This window comes from Rhinoraja longicauda, chromosome 7 (genome assembly GCF_053455715.1).
Source record: "Rhinoraja longicauda isolate Sanriku21f chromosome 7, sRhiLon1.1, whole genome shotgun sequence".
NCBI lineage: Eukaryota > Metazoa > Chordata > Chondrichthyes > Rajiformes > Arhynchobatidae > Rhinoraja > Rhinoraja longicauda.
Window position 1 is genome coordinate 24987317 of NC_135959.1, and position 26483 is coordinate 25013799.

Sequence of the window (26483 nt, forward strand, 5' to 3'; positions counted from 1 at the left end):
TTCACTTGGATTATCACTGACACCTCTCTTCCCTTTCTTGATCCCTCTATCTCCATCACAGGGGACATACTATCAACTGATGTCCACTACAAACCAACCAATATTCAGCTGAATTACACTTCCTCTCACCCTGCCTCTTGCAAAGATGCTATCCCCTACTATCAATTTCTCCATCTCTTCCACATCTGCTCCCAAGATCAGGCTTACTACTCTAATACTACCGGGATGTCCTCCTTTTTTAGTAAACATGGTTTATTCCCTGCTGTCATAGATGGATCCCTCACCTCACCAGCCTTCGCATCCAACACATTATCCTTGGACATTTCCGTCACTTGGACATGATTCCACCCCCATTCACATCTTCCCATCCTCACACCTTTCCACCTTCCATGGAGATGGCTGCCTCTGCAAATCCTTGGTTCACTCGTCCTCTCCCTCCCAAACCACCCTCTCCCCAGGTACTTTCCTCTGCCACCACAGGAGATGTAACACCCGCCCCGTTAGTTCCTTCCTCATCTCCGTCCAGGGACTCCAGCAGCCCTTCTAGGTGCGAAAGAAGTTCATGTGCACCTCTTCTAACCTCATCTACTGCATCTGGAGTTCCCAATGTGGCATAGGCGAGACTGAGCATGGACTTGGCGACCGTTTTGCCAAACACTTGCGCTCGGATTGGAAGAACTACTGGATCTCCTGGTTACTAACAATTTCAACTCTTCGTCCCATTCCCATACTGATCTTTCTGTCCTGGGCTTCCTCTATTGCCAGAGCGAGGCCACACTCAAACTGGAGGAGCAGCACCTCACATTTTGCTTGGATAGCTTACAGCTCAATGGTGTGAACATTGAATTTTCCAATTTCAGAGAACTAAATCCACCTCGCCCTTCTTTTCCTACACTCCCCCCTCCCCTCCTTTTCCTGGGCCCCACCTATTTCTTCCCTTCCGTTCCCCCTACATTCCTTCCTCTAGCTTCACAATTCACAACTCTTCAATCCGTTTGTCTCACACCTTCTGTCTTTTCATCTCTGACCTTTGTCCAACCATCTGTATCTAACCTTCGAAAATCCCCATACCTGTATCCTATTACTTGCCTGGCTTTGTCCTGACCCTCCTCTCCCCCCCACCCCCACAATTAGTCAAAAGAAGGGTCCCGACCCAAAATGTAACCTACCATGTATTTCAAAGATGCTGTCTACCCTGCTGAGTTACTCCAGCACATTGTGTCTTTTTTTCCCTCAAAATATAACACTGCTTTTGTAAATCTGGCTTTAGTTCAAAAAGATTGCAAGTGCCAAATGCATTGGATTAAATAGTCAAAGTAGCAAATGATTCAAAAGGCAGGTCATTGTTCAACCAAATAATTTTATCTAAACTATTCAGATACTATTCAAATTTTGTACAAAATGACTGTATACAATCACGCTGTCTTTAAACATTTTGCATCAAGAACAGATCCAGCAGCTTGTTTACATGATAGGGAATAACTTCTCTTTCGTGCTATTTTTTCCTACTATGAGATTAAAGGAATCACATTTATTCCAGCATGGTGCTTTCATGTATTAATTAACATTTTCCAGAAGTAGCGCGTGCACAAGAAACCTCAACTTGAGTCTTTGTCAGGAAGGACAGTAGTTTGGCAGCTTAATTTCAAAGCCATCTCTTTGATTCTTTTGTAAGCCCAGCAAGTGCTTCAATTCAAGCCCTGCTTCTTATCAAGTCAGTACAGGTTTTTTTACCTTTGGCACTTATCAAATATTTCCTTTACAGCTCAATTTAACTTTAATTCATTGAACACATGAGAGATTTGCAGTATCTTGCAAGGCCAGAAGACTGATAAACAGGAAAGTAATTGTTTGCATTCCTCAAGACTGGTAACTTTAAGTGTTATATAAAATATAGGCTGCACAGAACAGTTTATGGTACCAAAGAAAATCAAGGTTAATTAGATTGAGCCCAAATTTAAATCCTATACTGGTTGAATGCCGCAACTTTTGCTTTGCTTATATGCAAGTATCAATTCTGGAGAAATATCACTCTGATGGGATTTCATGCTGGCACTGAGCAGCTTGTATATTTTGGTATCTTCAGTTGCAGGGATGTGTTTCCTGCCTCTGTAATCACCATTCATGAATTATGTACAATGTAATCACATTTCCAAAATCTGTAAGTCCTTCGAGTCTTTTTTTTGTGAACTGCTACAGAGTAATACACACTCTCCAATCTAATGTGTACATAATCATTTTGTATAGTGTTATGGTTAAAGTAGGAAACCCATGTTGGACTGCAGAACTAAAGAATTGTAAAGCCATTTACATTTCACTATGAAGGCACATCTTTACTTCCAATGTAATTAATCCTCTCTCCTATGCTAACTGTCCTATTACATGCCATGGATTATTACAACAGATACATTTAGAAGTCAAAATTAAGTAGCTCTTTTTATAGAACACTTTACAAAGCTATTCATTGACCAATGCATTTGACTCTTGCTTCTCTTTCTCACTTGAGCCTGCTGTTCTAAAAATACTTCAATTTTTATCGGGCCTTTAATGTTCCCTTCCAAGTACTCCAAAAGACCTTAGTGTCAACCTTTGAAGTGCAGTCAGGCATTACGAAATTGCTACATTTTCTATATGCCGATGGTAATGTAGGAAATGGAGTAGCTATTTTGCATGCGGCAAGCTCCCACAAACAATAATCCAGCATTCACAAAATGCTGGAGTAACTCAGCAGGTCAGGCAGCATCTCGGGAGAGAAGGAATGGGTGACGTTTCGGGTCGAGACCCTTCTGCAGACTGGTCTGAAGAAGGGTCGCGACCCGAAACGTCACCCATTCCTTCTCTCCCGAGATGCTGCCTGACCTACTGAGTTACTCCAGCATTTTGTGAATAAATACCTTCGATTTGTACCAACATCTGCAGTTATCTTCTTATAATAATCCAGCATTGACTGGATGATAGAATTTTAGGTATTTTGACTAATGGGTAGATGTTCAGTCTGAAGAAGGGTCTTGACCTAAAATGTCACCCATTTCTTCTCTCCAGAGATGCTGCCTGTCCCGCTGAGTTGCTCCAGCTTTTTGTGTCTATCTTCTGTTATTAAGGCAGCCGGCCTAATGCATTAGCATTTTCTTAAATTACCGGTACAAAGTTTTTACACTCACTCAAGAGAGCACTCAGGGCTGCTCTTGATCTCCGGTGCTGTCTGTGTGAAGTTTACACTTTGCTGTATTAAATATCTTTCAAATTATAGTCACAGTGATAGAATATGGAGACAGATCAATTGGTCAAATCGGCCACACCAAGGAGCATCTTGGAGTGTTTAGAGGCTAGATGTCATCAATAAGAGGAAGCTGTGGCTCTGTACGAAGGCCCAGGTATAATTTGTAAGCACTGGGACTTCCCACAATAGAAAGATCCTCAGTTGCTTTCTCCTGGTCTTTCCCAAAAGCCCGATGAATAATTCTCTTTCATGCGCCATTTCATAAGGCAGTAAGGGTGTCAAAGGTCACAGGGAGAAGGCAGGTGAGTGTGATTGAGAGGGAAAGATAGGCCAACCATTATTGAATGACAGAGTAGACTTGATGGGCTCAATGGCCTAATTCTGCTCCTATGTCTCATCAACATATGGATAGGATTGTTAAAATCTGTCCTTGGAATGCCCTACAATAAATACCCCTTGGACATGTGATCCAATTTTCACAGGAATCTTCCAAAGGGAGGTCTGCCATTGAATTGTGTAATAAGCAGCAGAAATTGGACCAGTTCAGCTCATGATAGGAAGTGCTTGGTCAAATATCTGAAGCAAGGTGAAATGATGTAGAAATTTTTAACATCTTGCATCGCATTATGAAAGGTCCACTATCAATCATACAATAAGCACTAAATAATTGAAGTTACAGGGCATGATGCACCATTTCATTTACCTTTGCTTGAAAATGAGTCATTAAAAGACTTGCCTTGATTTAGGCAGCACACTGGCACAATTGGTACATCCACAGCCTCACAGCATCAGATGAACCCAATCGGAGGTCACAAAGGGAATATGGCGTGGGGGGCCGCCGAAACAAAGGGAGAATCCGGCATGGGGGGGTGATGCCGAAACCAAAGGGGGAACCCGGCGTAGGGGGGTGATGCCGAGACCAATAGAGCCCTGTGGTGGTGGTGGTGGGGGACGGGGGGTTACGAAGAAAGAACCAATAATATTTAACTTTGTCTGCGCCTTGTGGTGACTCTTTTGTGTACTGTACATGCAAAAACAACGAATTTCACTGTACCTCATGGTACACTTAACAATAAATTATCTATCTATCAGACTATGTCTGGAGTTTATTTATTTCTTCATGTTCCATATGAGTTTCTTTGGATGCTACGGTTTCCTCCCACATCCAAATACATGCAGGCCAGTAGATTAACTGGACATTGATAATAGCTCAAAATTAGTGGGTTAGTGATAGAATCTAGAGTGAGTGATGAGAATGCTCGGCAAGTAAAATGGGATACATATAGGATGAAGGTAAATCATTGTTTGATGTTTGATTTGGTCCCATTTGACCAATAGATTTGTTTCCATTTTCTATCACTTTGTGACTATAATTTGAAAGATATTTAAGACAGCAAGGTCTAAACTCCACACAGGCAGCACCAGAGATCAGGATCAAACCTAATGTTGTGAGGTAGCAGCACTAATTGGTGTGGCACATGCCAATGTTAATTGTTAATGTTATTGAATATTAACTTCAACCCCAGTGATGTCAAATCTTTAGTACAAACCAATTCCTTGTTCCATCATAGCAAAATACTGCAGGTGCTAGAAAATAAACAAAATGCTGGAAATACTCTATGGGTCAGGCTGCATTCAATGGAGGGAGTTCATGTTTTAGGTCGAGCTTTCATCAGGACTAGGTCATTAATCCTAACTATAAGAACACAAACCTGCAGGATGAGGTCTTTGAGCTAGCTCCACCATTTCACAAGACTGTGGCTGATTCTGGATCCCAAGTCCACTATCCCAGATAATCCCCATATTCCAATTACCCCCAAATTCCAAAAGATCTATATATTTTGACATTGGATATTGACCAATGTGCAATCACAGCACCACGTGGCAAAGAATACCAAGGATTCACAATCCTCAGAGAGAAGGAATTTTTCCTCAGCTCCGTGCTAAATATCCAACATCTTATCCTGAAACCATGCCCCATAACCCTAACACTCCAGGCAGGGGAAGTCATCTCTCATTGACAAGCACGTCAAAATGTTTCTCCCTCCACAGATACTTCCTGACTTGGTGAGCATTCCCGTCACTTTCTGTTGATATTTTTGTGCCTCTAACCTTACCTGTGTATGCAAATTGGACAAGATCCCATAGTGCACCAGGGTCTATGCCCTCCATTTTGATTTCTTCTTGTTTTGCTTCACAAACATCACTTGTAAACATGGCAGCAAAATAGTCTGAAACAGCACTGAGGACGAGTCTGTAGAAACAAGAACACCAAGGATTGAGTTTAATTAATTCCTTTTAATTAGCTGAGTTGTTGACTGAAGGAATCCACCGCTCAAAACAAAACTTAAAGGCACAACTCGTGAACTATGATTGTTTTTAAAGATAATTTAAGTGCTAGCAAGAAATACATTGGCTGGAAAGGAAGTTAATAAATTTGTATATATACATTGTTAAACAGTGAGCCATATTTGTTTCATGTATTCAAAACGCAGGCCTGAAAATTAGATTGCATTGAATTTTTATGTACTTAAAGTCAATTTAAATACATTTGGGGGATAAACCATATCAATCATGTAATTCAACAAACAAATTTCAGCAACAAGCAACTTTTATGCTTGGATTAGTGCCATTCTGCTGCACTGCCACACCGAGTGACAATCCTGACCTCTGGTGCTCTCTGTGTGGAGTTTGCATGTTCTCCCTGTGACCCTATGAATTGAATTGAATTTATTTGTCATTCAAAAATAGAAAATTTGAGCAAAATGTCGTTACCATACAGTCATAACAATAAAAAGCAAACAAAACACACAATTACATAAATGTAACATAAACATCCATCACAGTGACTCTCCTCCAGGCACCTCCTCACTGTGATGGAAGGTAAAAAAAAAGGCTAATCTCTTCCTTGCTTCTTCTCCCGCAGTCAAACTGCTGCGTTGAGGCGATCGAGGCTCCCGATATTGACGATATCGGTCGATGGAAGATCCCGCAGCCGCAGCCGCGCCGCGCTGGGTGATGAAAGGTTCTGCGAACGGGCCGATTCAAGTCTTGCGATTCGGAGCGGACGAAGCTGCTGCGACCGGAGTTCCCGAAAAGTCAGTCACCAACCTGGGACCTGCGAGCCCCCGATGTTACAGACCACAGAGCACACAGCCGAAGCCTCTGAAAGTCGAGTTGCAGCTGCGATCGCAGAGCCACCACAGCCCCGAAAGTCAGCCAGCTCCGTGAGTCCACAGACTCTGCGACCGGAGACCCCAAGGTCAATCCCAGCTGGAGGTCGCCCAGCTCCTCGATGTTAGGCCGCAGCGCGAACGGAAATACGGCACGGAAAAAAAGTCGCATCTCCATTGAAGAAAGAGATCAAAAAAGGTTGCCCCTCCCCACCACCCCCCACATAATACACAACAAAAAATAGATGATTACATACATCTAACATTAATGATAAGACAAAGAAGGGAGAAAGACAGACAGACTGCAGGCGAGTCACAGCCGCAGACGCAGCGCCACTACAGAACTGTGAGTTGCTTCTGGGTTCTCTGTTTTCTTAGTTAGCTACTGTCCCTGGTATGTAGCTGAATGGTATAATCCAGAGGAGGGGGATAGTTATAGAGCAGAATATAAGCAGAATATGTTATGCCCCGCAAAGATTCGGTCGCCCTGAACTGGCTCCGCACAGGGGTCGGCCGGTTCAACGCCAACATGCATCGTTGGGGGTTGCGTCCATCAGCAGCCTGCGTGTGTGGAGCAGACCAGCAAGCAGCGCAGCACGTCATTTTCGACTGCACTGTCCTCCGTCCCCCTGGTGGAGGGGTAGACCTCACGCCCCTTGACAATAGCACATTGCACTGGCTACAGCGCCTGGAGGGCGTTACATAATTTCTGCTGCCTCAAACGCAAGAAGAAGTAAGCAGAATATAATGGTTTTGGGTGGAATTAGTGTAAAAATGGGTATTTGATGGGTGACATAGGGTCTGTGGGGCAAAGGACAAGTTGCCATGTTATATCTCTCTGAGACTCCATGACGTAAGTCCTCTGTGTAACACTCACTACGGAGTATTGCAGGGGACTTTGACCAATCTGTTTTTTTTGGTGGGCACTCCTGGAAACAAATGTCCTTAAAGGTATTTTGCAGAGTAGCCCGAGTTGCACAACCTCCTGACCCCTGTCCCCTGCCTGCTGACCCACCCTTCCTCTTCCCTGATGGTCAGCTAATTTCCCAGCTCTCCTAATTTCCCTCTTTGTTTTGAGTCAGAAATTTTCATCAACTCTGTTTTGCCTTCCGTGTGAACAAGGGTCTCGACCCGAAACGGCACCCATTCCTTCTCTCCAGAGATGCTGCCTGTCCTGCTGAGTTACTCCAGCATTTTGTGTCTATCTCCTTCCATGGATACTGCCTGCCCTGCTACGTGTTTCTAGCATTTTCTGTTTTTATTTCAGATTTGCTGCATTTGAAGATCTTTGTTTAATTTCTATTTCAATGCCTTTGAAATATCATTTAAAAAAACAAATATTTAAATTTAACATAATTGAGTTAATGTACTGTACTGTGGAGTTAATTTTTATCTATCACTTTCCAACTTCAGATATTAACCAGATAATATTTCATATCACACAAGAACGGTAAACTTCTGACGCCCAGTTTGAAGCAGTTTCCGCAGTACTCTTGGTGAAAGCAAAATGCTGAAGAGAAAGATGCTTTGAAAAAATGCTGGAGCAGGATGGTCTCGAAGCCAGGAACAATAGATGTTTTACAGAATATGGGAAATGAGATCTGAGGATCAAACCACTTTCTTAAGTGTCTGAAGAAGGGTCTCGACCCGAAATGTCAACCATTCCTTCTCTCCAGAGATGGTGACAGTCCTGCTGAGTTACTCCAGCATTTTATGTCTACCTGCGATTTAAACCAGCATCTGCAGTTCTTTCCTACACATTAAGCCACTTTCTTATTTGTGCATACATTGTTGTATAAGTGATGGCAATATTCAAATATGGGTGGCTCAAAACCTTGTAGAGTTACAAATGTGTGGGAAAAGATTAGTAAAAACTGAGGAAGTAATCAGATTGCAGAGGAACATAAAATATTTATGACATTGGTTAGCCTGACCTGTTGGACATGTCTTCTTGTTTTGCATTTCCCACTCACTATTCTTTCATCTATGTACATTTATTCATCTTCTCACCCTCTCTACTGTTCCCATTCACTCAAGGACCAGGCAACTGTTGTTTACAGCTTATCTCCACGGTTTTACCATCCTGACTTTACTCTATCAGAGACAACCCCCTCCCTCACCATCTCTGCAGTTACACATTTCTTTTATCTTGTTAAAGCAAAAACTGGTGGAGGAACAAAGTGGGTCTGGCAACATCTATGATAGACAATGGATAGTTGATTATCATGTTGAGACCCTGCATGAGAACATCCTTTCATCTCCTTCCCACTAATGATGAAGCATCTTTGACTTAAAACATTGACTCTGTTTCGCTTCCGACAGATGTAGTCTGACCAGCACATTGTTTCTAACACTTTGTATTTTTTATTTTAGATTTCCATCACCTGCAATTTTCTCATATTTGTTGATTTTTCCACCATAAAGGGCCATTCAGCCGATGAGGTTTATACCAATTCCAATAAACCAAACTCCTCAGTCACTCTCCCCTGTGCTTTCCCAATAGCTCTGCAAATTATTCACTTTCATGTGCCATTTCATACCCATTTGAAGGCAACAATATTTCCAACACCCTATGGGAACTGAATTTCAGATCGCAACTCCGCTCCTCTTGCCTCTTCTTTGTATTTTCCGGCCACATCTTTAAATTCCTGCTCCTTGTCTTTGAACTGTCACTAATCAAAACAGCCTCTCTCTACTTATTCCACCGAGCTGACTCGTGATCTGGTGTGCTGCTATCAAATCTCCTCTCAACCCTGATCTGAATTTTTGTCTCAGATACGTGCATGAGCATGTACACAAGCAGTTAGTAACACATTGGACTTGCTGTTTGGAACTGATGGATATGCTGCAATGAGATTTAAATGTTCCAGAGTGGATTAGAGAAATAAAACAAATGGAAACTTTCATTAATGGGGACCATTATTGATATTGGTTTTAAATTTTTTTATTGTCTCTTGTACTTAGAAACAGTGAAGTCGTTTGTTTTGCTTGCTATCTGGGCAGAGCATACCATGCACAGGTGCAATCATGCTGCACATGAGCATAATCATACCATACATGGGTAATTCTGCATGTAAGAATTTCATTGTTCTATCTGGGACTCTTGAGTACAACCAAACCACTTATGAGTATGCTACGTAGAATAAAAAGGAAAATTAAACAGAATATAGAATAGAGTGCTAAAGTTACAGAGAAAATGTAGATAAAATTGCAATGGACACAATGAGGTAGATTGGAGAATTAACTTTGTTAACATACTGTCTATGACAAAGTAATCTCATTTTCTCCAAGTCATGATAACAAACACTTGCAGGGAATTCCCAGGTAAATAGAGTAGTAAATGGAACATGCTCATCTTCATGAATATAAGATTTTGAGATATCACATTAATGGTCAAGCCACAGTTGGATCATTGTGTATAGTTTTTTTTTTCATCACACTACCCAAGAATGTGTTGGCATTGGATAGAGTGTAGAAGAGATGCACCAAGATTTTACCTGGGATAGAGGGCTGCAGATATGACAGATTAGATAGGTTGGGTTTATCCACACTGGAATATAGGAGGCAGAGGCGTGACCTTATAGAAATTTACAAAATTACGATCAGGTAGATTGTCAGAGTCTTTTCCCCAGGTTGGAAAGAGTCTAAAATTAGAAGACATAGGTTTAAGGTGAGAGGGGAGGGATTTAAAGGAGATCTGAGGTCCTAGTTCTTTGGTATGGAATGAGCTGCAGGTGCTTTGGTAGCGAGGTATTGAACAGGAAAGGAGTGGAGAAATATGGGCTAAAGCAGGAAAGTAGGATTATCATAGATAGGCATCAAGGTCAGTAAGGCAAGACCTTCAAGGAGGGCTGAAGTGTCTGATACTGTGATTTATTGCTATTATGATTCTAAGAGGGGAGAAAATTTGCCAAGTAAACTTTGTGCAGAACCGAAGTAGGCCATTATTTTTCATTCATTACCCAGGATATGAGGGTCACTGACAGTATCAGCATTATTGTCCAATCCCAACTGCCCTGATTGCCACTTCTTGAACAGCTGTAGGCCTTAAGGTGATTACATCCACCACCGTGTTACTGTTTGAAGACTTCCAGGGTTAAGACCGAGCACTCGTGTTGTGTGAATTGGAAGAGAATGTGCTGATGCCCGTGTGGATGCACCTGCACCCTTGTTCTTCTTATTGGGGATGGTTTGAGAAGGGCTGTCAGATTAACCTAGGTGTGTTCCCAGAGTGCATTTTATAGAAGGCGCACACTCCAGCTACTATGTACAGGTGGTGAAAGCACTGAATATTTCAGAGGTTAGATGAGGTGCCAATCAAGGAGTCTACTTTGTTCTGATCTTTCAGAATTGCTGGTGCTACTCCAACCAAAGTATGTTGCTGAGGAATTGGGATTTAAGTTTAACACTGGGCAATGATCAGTGAATGTCCTCAATTACTGGTCTTATGATGGAAGAACGGTCATGGATGAAGCTGCTGGTTGGGCTTTGGACATCATCCTGAGGAATTCCTGCATCGGCGTCTTGAGGAAGTGATGAATGATCTCGAGCAATCACAACCATCTTCCTTTGCATGAAGTATGGTTTCAGTACCTGGAGACTGTTTTATTTGTTACCAGTTTTCTCAGGATGCCTTGCAGCCACACACATGAGCTGCCTTGATGTCAAAGCAGTCACTATCACCTCACCTCTAGAATTCAGTTCTTTGGTCCATGTCTTGACTAAGACTGTGATGAGTCCTGAAACCAAGTAAATCTGGTAAAACTCAAGCTGGGGATTAATAGATAGGTTATTGCTGCCCTCATTCTTCTTAAACCCCAAAACTATTATTGGTAAATAAAGACAAGGATTATTTTTATAAGGAATTCTGATATCTTTAAAGGACACAAAGTGTTGGAGTAATTCAGTAGGCCAGGCAGCATCTCTGCAGAACATTGATAGGTGACATTTCGGGCAGAGACCCTTCTTCGGACTAAGTGTTTCTATTTAATATTTAATATTTTTTAATTCATTTTTGTAACAAAATTGCTCTTTTGGAGTCTCCACTGACTGTTGTATTTAGCATAGCACTCAGAATGCTTAGATTGGGTGATTTTATCAAGATTAATGTTACTTTTCAATAGAACAGTGCTCCACTGTGCTTTTCCAACTGGTCACCAGCTGAAAGAACTTTAGGTAATCACTAATCACTCCCAATAGTTGAAAACAAGCCATAAGCCAATTTCATACCATTCTACATCAGAGCCAATGCAGCATAGGTTCGTAAGGTTAATCCCGGTGGACTGTCATATGAGGAAAGATTGGAAAGACTGGGTTTGTATTCACTAGAATTTAAAAGGATGAGAGGGGATCTTATAGAAACGTATAAAATTATAAAAGGACTGGACAAGCAAGACGCAGGAAAAAATGTTCCCAATGTTGGAAGTCCAGAACCAGGGGCCACAGCCTAAGAAGAAAGGGGAGGCCATTTAAAACTGAGGTGAGGAAAAACTTTCACCCAGAGTTGTGAATTTGTGGAATTCTCTGCCACAGAAAGGCAGTGGAGGCCAAATCACTGGATGAATTTAAAAGAGAGTTAGATAGAGCTCTAAGGGCTTGCGGAATCAAGTGATATGGGGAGAAGGCAGGCACGGGTTACTGATTGTGGATGATCAGCCATTCACAATGAATGGTAGTGATGGCTCGAAGGGCCAAATGGCCTCCTCCTGCACCTATTTTCTATGTTTCTATGTTTCTAGAACCCATGAGTAGCATCCACAAAATGTACTGCAGCAATTCACCTAGGCTGCTCTGATTTTGCTACATTGATGACCAAATGTTGCACGATTAATTTTACAATAAATTTAAATTCCAGATACTAAGGACAAAATTAACAGTCAGACCCCAAAAAAGAAGTGAATGGTCCTTTTGCATTTCTGCATACTTCATTCAAAACTTAGAATCATGTTCAAAGTAAATAAAGGAAGGAATAAAACAATTGCCTCGGTTTAAGACTGGGCAATGTGTTATTCACTACAGTAAATGGAATCATCTTTCTCAAGATCTTTAAAAGGCAATCCGCCCCAAAAGTGTTAAAAGTTCAAAAGACGACAAGCGGATAATAGACTGGAAATAAACCTTTGCACCTTGAGTTTTAATCTACTTGAACCATGTTGTTGGATTAAATAACAGAAAGGTGTTAATATGGGAGGCTTGGAGGCTGACAATGTTATTTGTTTGACTTCTCTGAAAAGCCAGAAGGAAAATGTGACTGTTTGCTCTTGTCACAATTTCACACCAGATGAACATATTGATTGACCTCTAAAGATCTCTGATGCTTTTAAAAAGGTCACGGAGAAGTGATTTGGCACAAAGGTCAGAAGTGGATCATTTTTATTGCTGTGATGCACACATATGAAAGTAAATCAAGAGCCCTGCTTAACGCCTCAGCTTTCAGAAGGGGATTATGAAGAGGAGTAATGATGAACTCTTTTTGTAAAGGGTGTATGTGTTTTACAAGACTAACCTCCTGGAAGGGAATTAATTGAAAGTCTCCAGGAAGCACTTACTTTGCCCAGTAGGGAATTTTAAGTGAGGCCATCCACCAAAGACTCCACTAGGGGATATATAGTAAGTGGCAAATGCAAAATGTTCTTGCACAGTGTCAGAAAAGGTTGAATCACTTTAACAGGTCAAGCAAAGTATTAAACACATTTGCTACTTTGACTTCCTTTTACGTGGTGAAAGTGCTCAAATTGCTTCTAACATAATGCTTTTAACACTCCCAGTGAGAGTTCCTTAATTAACAGCCTTGTGGACATCTACCTCCCTAAAAGTCTCACACGTTTGACGCATACACTTATCAACATAAGCAGTACACTGCAGCTTTAATTTGTAGCCATGTCTCAAAGCACTTCAGAGTGTTCAGGCAAAAAGTGGATGTTGCTCCAAAGAAAGACACATCAGGAGCAGCAACCAAAATGCTCATTGAAAAGTGGGGTTTGTGGAAGGCCGTAAAGGAGAAGACTGATCGATATGAGTTCAGGAATGAAATTCTAGAGTATGTTGTTAAAAATATAAAGGAATAAATCAATGGTGGCAGCAGCATCACAGAGGAGATGTTGCCTCTTCACAGAGGATCCCACTTGCACCTGGACTCCAGCTGCTTCACTGCTGTCGTTTGCAGCTCAGAGAGGCAGCAATGATCAAGCACCCTGTAGTGGAGAGGACCCGGGGAGCCCCACGTGTGGCGGGGTTTTCTCGGGGAATGGCGGCTTGAAGACTGGATAGGACCTACTTGCCCGCCGGACATCGGGGATGTAAGACCCACCCTATAAGCCCAACTCACCTGCCGCAGATGGTGGGCCCGCGATGCAGACCAGAACCCACCAGGAAGGCCCAGCTTGCCCGCCACAGATCGAGGACCTGTGCCGCAAACCGGGAACCCATCTGGAGGCCTGGCTCACCCGCCCAGAGTGGAAGAAGTCGGACGGAGGGCCAGTTAAGCCAACCGGCTGTTCGAGGCTGTGCAATGCCTCGATGTGGGAGCGGGCCGCTGGAGGCCCTGCAACAGCTTGGGGCTCGGCTGCACCAGGTGCTGATCCAAGAGGCTGAGCACATGGACTAGACGCAGCCTGAAGTGGTGGAGCAGCGGTGGAGGACACCATGGTTACGCTTGGCCAGGCCGGGATACTTGATGAAATAGCGTCAAACATGGTGGTGCCGGCATAATGAATTTTGCATATAATTTTGCAAATAAATATAATGTTTATTTGCAAATCTGACAATAAATATCCATTGAACCATTTCAAGTATATTGTTATATGCACAAGTATGGTCAGGCACAGGTATAATCAAAATCTTGTTGGAGCAGCATCACTGGCACAAAGACTCAGACAAAGCACAAAACATAAATTATAAATAAACTCTGTGAGGCAGTAAAAAGAGAAACAAAGAAAAACTGTGCCAAAAAATAAAGAGCTGGAAATGTCTCCAGGTTTTCCTCCAAGTCGTGCACTATGCTGACATGAAAATATCTTGGCTATTCCTACATTATTACTTAAAACATTAGTATAAAACACAATTTTTTTTAAAGTTCATGGTGGTCAATAGTTTGCCTGTAATGTTCCTTTGGCAAGGTAGGATTAGGGTTGTACGGGTTGGTTCAGGAACCTGATAGTTGTAGGAATATAGCTGTTTCTGAACCTGTGGTGTGGGACTTCAGGCTTCTGTATCTCCTGCCCGACAGTAGCAGCAAGTAAAGGGGACAGAATACAGATGGTGGGGATCCTTGATGGCAGATGCTGCTTTCTTGAGTTACTCATCCTTAGTATTTCCAAGGGTGAAGCGGATGATGGGTTTCTTTGAAGTGAATGATGACAGTGAATTTGAAAGAAGGAAAGGGTAAGGGTAAAGAAAAAAGTTAAAGGTGATGCAAACTTATTGTTCAATTGCCATCTGGAAAAAAAATGGCAGCAGGTGCATGATATTTTCTGGTTCACCTCCAAATTACATGCCACACTGACGGTACCCATTCCTTCATCAATCCATGGTCAAAAACCTGGAACTACTCACTTACTGGCCAAATGGGGAACCTTTACTTACTATATGTTGGAAAGAACCGCAGATGCTGCTTTAAATCGAATGTAGACACAAATTCTAAAGAAGTCTTGACCCAAAACGTCACCCATTCCTTCTCTCCAAAGATACATTTTGTGTCTATCTTTACTTACTGGCCAAGTGGGGAACCTTCCCCAGATGGACTGCACCTCCACTTTGTCAAGATGGTTGAGGCATGGCAATAAATACTGGCAGTGATTCTAACATCCTACATTTAAAATCTAAATATTCCTAGTAACCCTTTGCACTTGACACAACAGCACCATTTATATGAAAGAACTTGTGCCCTGTATGACCCGTTCCGGGGAACCTGTAGCCTTTGGTCTTGAATGCTGCTGAATTTCCACCCAGTATACTTTCCACCCAGTATGCTGCTGAATTTCCACCCAGTATAACCCAAAGAGGTTACGTGCATATTGTGCAGTAACATTTCATGCAGGCAGAGTGACAACGTAAATCCACAGCTCGCAACGTAAATCCACAGTAAGTTCAAACAACGTTGACAAGTTCAAAGGAGTGAACTGAGACTATAAATGACTAGAAATTAGAACATTTTTTTATCCCAAAGGATACTAAACCTACATGATACACTTCCAGGTAAATCTATAAATAAGGTGTACAAAGAAAAGTGATTGTCAATTATAGTCTGACTGGAGTGTGGCTTTGATTGATTGCTGAGAAAAGGACAGGATTATGGGGTAAAATGGTCATTGACGTTTTGAAGAAATTTCCACCTTAGAAGCTGCTTGTAATTTGACGTAAGACAGCATTCACAGCAGCAATGGAAAAGTGTCCAGGGATCACAAGAAAGTCAAAAACAAAATAGGAAACATGCAGCATGACTTTTTTGCTAGCAACAAAGAAGTCTGAGGCCTGAACAACCAAAGAACTATTAGATATTACTAAATACATCCGTACAACAAACTATCATCTGAGAAAGTGATAATTTAGTTGTATAATTAGGCTCATTATATAACCATACAATATTTACACCAATTGGTTTATTTTAAGCAATGCAATGTTTCAGCACCAGAGAACAAAAAAATGTCTCTATGCCGCCTGCTGTATGTTGAAGATGCTCTGAAAGAGAACCTATTTTTAACGTTAAAAATAGATACATTTCTAGTTTAGTAGTGATAATGGTAATGTCAAAATACAATACAAGGCTGAATAGTGCTTGCTAAATTTTATGCATCTGCCTTTCTTTTTATCATAACAATAACTTTAATTGCAAATTAGATCTTGTGATGAAATGAAATTTCAGTTGCATGTAGAAATTATTAATGAAGGTGCAAGGAACACCATTCCTTGCCTTTAGCGTAAGTCGAATATCATGCCATCCCCGGGCAAATAGATGGGTTCTGCTTTCACATAGTCCATAAATTGATTTTGTCCGTAAGATAGAAAATACACAAAAGCAGTTGATACTGTAAGCATACCTCCACTGTTTTGTAATGAATGGAAGCAAAAGCACTGATAAGAAAGAAGAATGACTAAAAGTTAAGAAGGAAACAAGTTTTACCATTCATAGGAACAAACATATGTATGCACTTATGTCTGACTTTTGAATATAATGTCTTGGGAACTCGTTCATATGTCTGTGTGTCATTCAGTTGATTGTTATTAACCCAGTGACAGATTGCACAGTACAAATATCCTCAGTGAGGTGATAAGTCTCTGCAAAACAGAGATGGATAAGTTTTAAATATTAAAGAATCATAGGATGTAGGATTATTGTATGGGAATGGTGCTAAGGCAAATAAAATCATGATCAGCTTGAATTTATCAAATGGCAGAGCAGGTATAGGGGGATTATTCCTGTTTCTATTTTTTGCTCTGCTAATATTAGTCCAGTCATTCTTGATTCACACATCAATAACTGATATCATTCCGAGAATATTGAGTGGATTTGTGCATCTTGACAGCCGGTTGAATTGTAGGAATTACCACCATCATTGTCGGACTTCAGCCATTGCTCGACCAATGCAGGTGTTGGTGTCAAGTTAGAGACCTGATATTGGTGGACAGGTGAACCTCCTACCCTGCTCCTCACTTCACATCAGTCCACATTCAGCATGTATCGGGCGTCAGAAACCCAGTGGAATAAGGCATATGTGGACAAATATTCGTCATTTTACTTCATTTTAGTGTTTTTAATTATTTATGTGCAATGTATGGTGTACTTAATTCTAATGTATCATTGTCTTGATTTTTTTTTGTAAACGACTGAATGTGAAATGTTCTATTGATTCCATTCATACCTCACGCTGCCTCGGCAAGGCCAGCAGCATAATCAAGGACGAGTCGCATCCTGGCCACTCTTTCTGGGACAGTTTGTTTCACAGCTGTTATCAGGCAACTGAATCATCCTACCACAACTAGAGAGCAGTGCTGAACTACTATTTACTTCTTTGATGTCCCTCAGACTACCCTTGACCAGACTTTGCTGGCTTTACCTTGCACTAAACGTTGTTCCCTTATCATGTAAATGGATTGATTGTAATCATGTATTGTCTTTCTGCTGACTGGTTAGCATGCAACAAAAAGCTTTTCACTGTACGACAATAAACTAAACTGAACTGTAAAAAAATCAGGGTTGTTCAGTCACGGTGGCACAGCGGTAGAATTGCTCCCTCACAGCAAATGCAGCGCCAGAGACCCGGTTCAATCCTGACTGCAGGTGCTGTCTGTATGGAGATTGTACGTTCTCCCCCAGATCAGCGTGGGTTTTCTCCGAGATCTCCAGTTTCCTCCCACACTCCAAAGACGTACAGGTTTGTAGGTTAATTGGCTTGGTAAATGTAAAAATTGTCCCTAGTGGGTGTAGGATAGTGTTGATGTGTGGGGATCGCTGGTCGGCACGGACACGGTGGGCCGAAGGGCCTGTTTCCGCGCTGTATCTCTAAACTAAAAAAAAAGGTGGAGGGTTTAGGTCAGGACCTTGGTCAGATAGCAGGGGGTGAGCCTAATTACGGGTGGACACAGGCAGAGTCTGGGGCTGAGCAGCACAGGCCCTAAATAATCGAGCATTTTTGCTTGTTGAACATAATGAACCTTGAATAAAAAAACAAACTCCAGCAGTGACTATCTTTCTAAATATATAATATGCTGCTCAACTAGATATTGTAACCACAGCAGTACAATCCAGTTAGTTAGTCATCTAGTAAACAATTTCACCTATAGTTTTTTTCTTTCTCATCTCTTGCGACATTCACCATTTACATAACAGTGTGAGTGGAATTTCTTTGTGAAAATTGAAACAGCAAGCCCTTTCGCCCATATTAATTACATTAATAAGGATTGCAATCAAACAAAAAATAATTAAAATAAAAAGAGGAAACAGTTGTCCTCTATAGTTTTTAATGGTAGCTGTTAAACTGTAATTAAGGTTGTTTTTTTATTGGATTTGGACACTGCCGAACCAATTGACTGCCTCCAGATGCTCTTCGTTCCAATGTATTTTGGAATCATGGCTTCCATCTTTATTGTATCTATCTGTAACATTGACTTAACTGATTAATAGAGTATTGCAGACAGTAGACCTGTTGCCTCCCTGCTCCAGGGACCCATGATCAATCTTTACCTTGCTCTCTATCTTAATGGGTTCATATGTTCTGCCACTGACTTGCCCCAAGTGCACCACTTTCCTCTCAACAACTTGATAGTTAGTTAATTAACTTCTGTAAACTGCCTGTAGTGTTGGTGGGTGGCGGGAGATTTAGTGGAGTGTCCATGAGCATGTGAGCAGGATTAAGTCATAGGGAGGTAAGTGGAGGAATGAGACTGAAGAATGTGCTCTCGTATTCATTACCAACCAGTTTGACCTAATATCTTCTACAGAGAAAAGAATTATAATATGGACCATAATACAACAAATATGCCTATTAAGCAAAATCTACATGAGTGCTGAAAAAATTGGCACCAATAGATAGAATAGGTTTAGATAGATATGGGCCAGGTGCAGGGATTAGTGTAGATGGGATATGTTGGTCAGTGTGCGCAAGTTGGGCCGAAGAGCCTGTTTACACGCTGTATGCAAGCTTATGATATTAATCTCTTCTGCCTTTCAGCTTCTATGACTCACCTACATGCCGTGGCCAATTTACAGTGACAAGTTCAGCTAACTACCACCATATCTTTGGGAGGTGGGAGTAAACCGGGGTACCTGGAAGAAAAGTACAAACCCACGATCTTCAAATGATGCAGTGGTGCAAGTGGTGAGTGCCATGATAGCGAATGGCTCAGTGGTGCTGCTAGTCGGGTTGGTCAGGGAGGATGTGGACAGAATGTTTCCACTTGTGGCAGAGTTTAGGACCAGAGAGCACAGGCACAGAATAAAAGGACGTAGATTTAGAAAGGAAATGAGGAGGAATTCCTTTAGCGAGAGGCCGGTGAATCAGTGGAATTCATTGGCTCAGACAGCTGTGGAGGCCAACACTGGGTATTTTTAAAGCAAAGATTGACAGGTTCTTGATTAGTAAGGGTGTGAAAGATTACGAAAAGAAGGCAGGAGAATGGGGTTGAGGGGGCCATGATTGAAAGTGGGGTGGGTCGAATGGTTAAAATTCTGCTCCTATGACTTATGAACTTTTGAGCTGCTGTATCACAGACCCAGAGACCCGGGATTCAGTCATGACCTCAGGTTCTGTCTGTGTGCATTTTGCATGTTCTTTTCGTGACCACGTGTTTTTTTCCTGGATGCTCCAGTTCCCTCTCACATCCCAACAAACGTGTGGGTTGGTAGGCAAATTGGTGTTTGTAAGTTGCCCCTAGTGTGCAGCTGAGCGGTCGAATCTGGGTGGAGTCAATAATAACGTGGGGAAATTTAAAAATGGAACAAATGTGGAATTAGTCTAAATGGATGGGTGATGGTCAGGACATACTTTGTGGTCTGAGGGGCTTGTGCCAGTGCTGTGTCTCTCAATGACTCTACGCAGATAGCACTGGATATCAGGATTAAACCGGAGTTACTGGAGCTGTGAGGCAGCAGCTCTACTAGCTGTACCATGGCACAAAAAGGTGACAATTTAACCTCTCAGAATACTATTTCACCTTATTAGGATAGAAATCTGACTATAGTCTGCCACTGCTGTTAGTTGAATAAAATAAATGCTGGTGCTGGAATTAGGCCATTTGGTCTCTCAAGTCTACTCCGCCATTCAATCATGGCTGATCTATCTCTCCCTTCTGATCCCATTCTCCTGCCTTCTCCCCATAACCTCTGACACCTTTACTAATCAAGAATCTATCTATCTCCGCCATAAAAATATCCACTGACTTGGCCTCCACAGCCTTCTGTGGCAGAGAATTCCACAGATTTACCACCCTCTGACTAAAGAAATATCTCCTCATCTCCTTCCTGAAAGAACATCCCTCAATTCTGAGGCTATGATCTCATCCTAGACTCTATCTTCAACAATACTGTGTCGCTTGCTGAGTATCTCCAGCACTTTTGTATTTTGTTTCAGACCTGCAGCATTCAAAATTATTGTTTTGCAAAGAGTTGGGTACTTGTGGTTAATAAAGGCAGTTTGGCGAGAATCCCTATCCCTTTTATTTGCACTTCTGAGGAATCTACAGACTGCAACACACAGAGGTGAGTGCAGCCAGAAACCTCTATTTTTGCTTACATAGAAAATAGGTGCAGGAGTAGGCCATTCGGCCCTTCGAGCCTGCACCGCCATTCAATATGATCATGGCTGATCATCCAGCTCAGTAACCTGTACCTGCCTTCTCTCCATACCCCCTGATCCCTTTAGCCATGAGGGCCACATCTAACTCCCTCTTAAATATAGCCAATGAACTGGCCTCAACTACCTTCTGCGGCAGAGATCTAGTGACCAAAGGTGAATAACTCTGCATTGACTTTTCACGGATGAAAACACTACAGCAGAATTCCATTAACCTGGCGTGTTCGGGACGTATGGTGGTGCGGAATAAGCAGATTGCCCTGATTACCCAGACTAGCATATGTTATACATTAATTTTCTATTCCACATTTAATTCGCTATATCACTATTTTTTTTCCACTGAAGGTTTTAAGGGGATCGCAGGAAATTTAAAGGGAATTAAAAAATGAAGAACCAGTTGACTTTCAAGGGTGTATAGGAACAGGATCGTCACTGGGAGAAAGGGACGAAGGGATGTAAGGACTTAACAAAATTCAAAGGAGCATGAGAATTATGGACCTCGTGGGTGAAACGGGAATTAGGGCCCATGTGAATGGAAGGAAGAACAGAAACATCCAATGAGATGGATAATGAGCTATCTAGATTTTTTATAGTTACCAGTTAATGGATTTTTAGAGTTCACTGTATAATATTGAATGGGACCTACATTCAACTGGTCATTTCTAAAGGAGGCTGCAGAAAGTGATGGATTTTTGCCCGATACATCTTGAGTACTGACCTCTCATTCCCCGGGCCTGATCACATAACCGATCAGCCAAAACATTATGACCACTGACAGGTCAAGTGAATAACATTGGTTATCTTGTTACAATGGCACCTGTCAAAGGGTGGGATATATTAGGCAACAAGTGAACAGTCAGTTCTTGAGGTTGATGTGTTGGATGCAGGAAAAATGGACAGGAGTAAAGACCTGAGCGACTTTGACAAGAGCCAAGTTGTTAGGGCCAGACGACTGGGTCAGAGCATTTCTGAAACGGCAAGGCTTGTGGGGTGCTCCTGGTCAGCAGTGTTGAGTACCTTCGGATATTGGTCCGAGGTGGGACAAACCACAAACCAGTGACAGGGTGTTGGGCACCCAGGGCTCATCGATGCACGAGGGCAACGAAGGCTATCCTGTCTTGTCCGAACCGACTGGGAAGGCAACAAGCTGGTGGAGGGAGTGTGATGCTCTGGGCAATGTTCTGCTGGGAAACCCTGAGTCCGGCCATTCATGTGAACATCAATTTTCAAGAAAGGAGCGAGAGAGAAAATGGGGAATTATAGACCAGTTAGCCTGACATCGGTGGTGGTGAAGATGCTGGAGTCAATTATGAAAGAGGTAATAACAACGCATTTGGATAGCAGTAAAAGGATTGGCCCAAGTCAGCATGGATTTATGAAGGGGAAATCCTGCTTCACTAATCTTCTGGGATTTTTTGAGGATGTGACAAGTAAAATGGATGAAGGAGAGCCAGTGGATGTAGTGTATCTAGACTTTCAGAAAGCCTTCAGATTAATATCTCAATTGTGTCAGATTAGGTAAAGGAGAAGTGCATTGAGACCTGGGTGACCTTGTACACCAGTCACTGAAAGTAAGCGTGCAGGTTCAGCAGGCAGTGAAGAAAGCTAATGGCATTTTGGTCTTCATAACGAGAGGATTTGAGTATAGGAGTAAAGAGGTCCTTCTGCAGTTGTATAGGGCCCTGGTGAGACCACATCTGGAGTATTGTGTGCAGTTTTGGTCTCCTAATTTGAGGAAGGACATCCTTGCTATTGAGGCAGTGCAGCGTAGGTTCACGAGGTTAATTCCTGGGATGGAGGGACTGTCATATGAGAAAAGATTGGAAAGACTGGGCTTGTATTCACTGGAGTTTAGAACAATGAGGGGGGATCTTATAGAGACGTATAAAATTATGAAAGGACTAGACAAGCTAGATGCAGGAAAATTGCTCCCAATGTTGGGAGTCCAGAACCAGGGGCCACAGTCTAAGAATAAAGGGGAGGCCATTGAAAACTGTGAGAAGAAACGTTTTCACCCAGAGAGTTGTGCATTTGTGGAATTCTCTGCCACAGAAGGCAGTGGAGGTCAATTCACTGGATTAATTTAAAAGGGAGTTAGATAGAGCTCTAGGGGCTAGTGGAATCAAGGAATATGGGGAGAAGGCAGGCACAGGTTACTGATTGTGGATGATCAGCCATGATCACAATGAATGGCGGTGCTGGTTCAAAGCGCCAAATGGCATCCTCCTGCACTTATTTCCTATGTTTCTATATTTCTCCAGACCTATGTCCAAGATACATCGCACTCATTAATGACTTCCGCTTTCCGAGCCCCCACTCCCTCATCTTTACTATGGACGTTCAGTGACTCCACACCTTCATCCCCCACCAGGAAGGCCTTGAAGCCCTCCGTTTCATCCTCGACCAAATCAAAGGCATAGCTATGGGCACTCGTAAGGGCCCCAGCTATGCCTACCACTTTGTCGGGTGGGTTGAACAATCTCTGTTCCAGGCGTACACTATACCCCAAACTATCTCTGTTATATTGATGACTTCATTGGTGCTATCTTCTGCACCCATACAGAACTCTTGGACTTTATTAACTTCACCACCAATTTCCATCCTGCACTCACATTCACTTGGACCATCCCCGACACCTCCCTCCTCCTTCACAGGAGATAGACTATCGACTGATGTCTATTACAAACCCACTGACTTCCACAACTATCTCGACTACACTTCTTCCCACCCTGCTTCCTGCAAAGACTCTATCCCCAACTCCTAAGTCCTCCATCTTCGCCGCACCTGCGCCCAAGATGAGGTGTTCCATATCAGGACATCCAAGATGTCCTTATTGTTCAGGGAACAGCGGTTCCCCTCTTCCATCATAGATGAGGCCCTCACACGTGTCTCCTCAGTATCCCGCAGCTCTGCCCCTGCTCTCCCTCCCACTAGTCACAACACGGACAGTGTCCTCCTAGTCCTTACCTTTCACCGCATCAGGCATTGCATACAACACATAATCCTCCAATAGTTTTGCCACCTCCAACGGGATTCCACATGAGTCACATCTTCGCATCTGCACCCCTTTCCACCTTCCACAGAGACCGTTCCCATCGCTACTCCCTGGTTAACTCATCCCTTCCTACCCAAACCACACCCTCGGCAGGTGCCTTCCCCTGCAACTGCAGGAAATGCAACACACGTCCCTATACTTACTCCCTCGACTCTGTACAGGCCCGACAGTCCTCCAGGCAGAGGTTCACTTGCAACTCCTCCAACCTCATCAACTGTATCCTTTGTTCAAGATGTGGAGTCTTATACATCAGTGAGACAAAATGTAGATTGGGTGATCATTCTGCTGAACAACTTCGCTCAGTCTGCCTGGACCTACCTGATCTCCCGGTTGCTAAACACTTTTGTTCTCCTTCCCATTCCCAAACTGACCATTCTGTCCTCGGTCTCCTCCATTGTCAGAGTAAGGCTAAATGCAAATTGGAGGAACAGCATCTCCTATTTTGTTTGAGCAGCTTACAACCCAGTGGTATGAATATTGATTTCTCAAGTAACTTCAAGTAACCCCTGCACTTCCTCTCTCTCCATCCCTCCCCCACCCAAGTTGTACCCAGGTTCCTGTTCTCACCTAGCTAACACATAACAATGGCCTGTTTCCTTAACCTTCATTACTTTTTTGCATTTCTTTCATTCATGTGTTCTTTATCTCTCTACATCACTATCTACATCTCTCATTTCCCTTTCCCCTGACTAGTCTGAAGAAGGGTCTCGACCCGAAAAGTCACCCATTCCTTCTCTCCAGAGATGCTGCCTGTCTCGCTGAGTTACTCCAGCATTTTGTGTCTATCTTCAACTGAATAGAGAATTGACTTTATGGAAGAAAGCAGAGGGTGATAGTGGAGATTGTTTTTCGGATCAAAACAGATTAGTGGTGTGCCTCAGGTATTGAAGCTGGGCCCATTGCTGCTTATGGTTTATATCAACGATTTGGATGAAAATATAGAAGCCATGATTAGTAAGTTTGCAGATGAACTAAAGTGGGTGGGAAGCTGGATAGCGTAGATGGTTATCAAAGATTACAACAGGATCTTGATCAATTGGGCAAATGGGCTGAGGAATGGTTAATGGAGATTAATACGGATAAGTGCAAGTTTTGCATTTTGCAAAATTAAACTAGGGCAAGGACCTTCACAGTGACAGGCAAGGACCACGGAAATTTTGTAGAGCAGAGAAATCTGAAAATGCAGGAACATAGATCCTTTAAAGTGGTGTCACAGGTAGATAGGGTGGTCAAGAAGGCTTTCGGTACATTGGCCTTCATCAGTCAGGGTGTTGAATACAGAAGTTGGGATGTTATCTTACAGTTGTACGAGATGAACGCAAGGTCACATTTGGGGTACTATGTTAAATTTTGAACACCCTGCTATAGGAAGGATGTTGTTAAGCTGGAAAGAGTGCAGAGAAGATTTATGTTGGTCTGTTGCCAGGGTGTGAGGACCTGAACTATAAGGAGAAGTTGAGCAGGCTAGGACTTTATTCCTTGGAGTGTTGGAGGATGAGGGGTCATCTTATAAAGGTATATACACTCATGAGAAGAATAGAACGGGTAAATGCACAACGTTTTTTTTACCCAGAGTAGGTTAATCAAAGAACCAGGGGATATAGGTTTAAGGTGAGATAGGAGAGATTCAATAGAAAACTGAGAGGCAACCTTTTACACAGAGGGTGGTGGTTATATGGAATGAGCTCCCAGAGGAGATGGTTGAGGCAGTTACTATAACACCATTTAAAAGAAATTTGGTACATGGATTGGAAAGCTTTTTAAAGATATGGGCCAAGTGTGGGCAGGTGGGACTAATTTAGATGGGGGGTTTTGTTCGGCATGAGCATGTTGGGTTGAAGGGTCTGTTTCCATTCTGTATGACTATGACAAACAGATCAATCCAGAATGGTTCACAGTGAGATGGCAGGATGGCCTACCTATGAGCACGAATCTTCCGGTTTCCAGCAACCAGAATGACATCGCAGAGCTGGCGTTGCTTGAGATAGAGCTCCATCTTACGGAAGGTCTGTTCCGCGTGATTCACAGCCTGGAAGAGTTCCTCAGAGCTACCTGCTTCCATATCACAGTGTGGCATCAGCGGATGGCTAGACACTGACAACCTGTGGACCACAAATGGGAGATATATGTTGTTGATGAAGTGCCACAGATTTTATGGCCTTAATCACACTTTTTGCTGATTGTAGGCTTAAGAAAACCAATAAGAAAAAAATCAATAGTTGCCTGCAGCCTTCCTGCAAACAGTAGAATGAAATGAGAGCAATGTGTTCCTTGCAATCCTGCCCTCTTTTAACTCATACTCTTCTTATTACTGTCGTTATCTCCTCATGATAATATTTCTTTTGCTGCACGCTAAGGGTCTTTTTGAAGAAAATCGCCTCCTGTTTTAGCAAGCTTCACTGCACAGTAAGCGATGTAAATGAGTGTGTCTTCCGTAATGGTTGCAGTGAAACCATATTATTTGTTTTAACACAAAATTTTATAAACTCTAGCTATTGAGTTTTCTAGGTTTGCCGTTATCTCATCCAAATGGGATGATAACCCAATTATATAAATAAGGTACGTTTTCAAACTGTAGCCAAATGCATGATACATGGAACAGTCCTTATTTTCTATATTACATTTTCCTTTTTCAAGCACCTTGGAATGTTGATGAACAGAGAGACCAAGGTTCCAAGTCCACAGTTCCTTGAAAGTGCCAACAAAGGTAGATAGAATGGCGAAGAAGGTGTGTGGCACCCATTCCT

At 42.4% G+C, this 26483-nt stretch overlaps 1 protein-coding gene across 1 annotated transcript in view; it reads right to left on the reverse strand.

The window, feature by feature from the left end:
* Positions 1-26483, reverse strand: part of LOC144595148 (kelch-like protein 1) — a 276933-nt gene that overhangs the window by 115094 nt on the left and 135356 nt on the right. The window contains exons 2-3 of the mRNA XM_078402262.1: positions 25656-25838; positions 5338-5474 (exon numbers count right to left, since the gene is read on the reverse strand). Of these exons, the coding sequence (XP_078258388.1) occupies positions 5338-5474; positions 25656-25838 (320 nt within the window). The remainder of the gene's footprint in view (positions 1-5337; positions 5475-25655; positions 25839-26483) is intronic.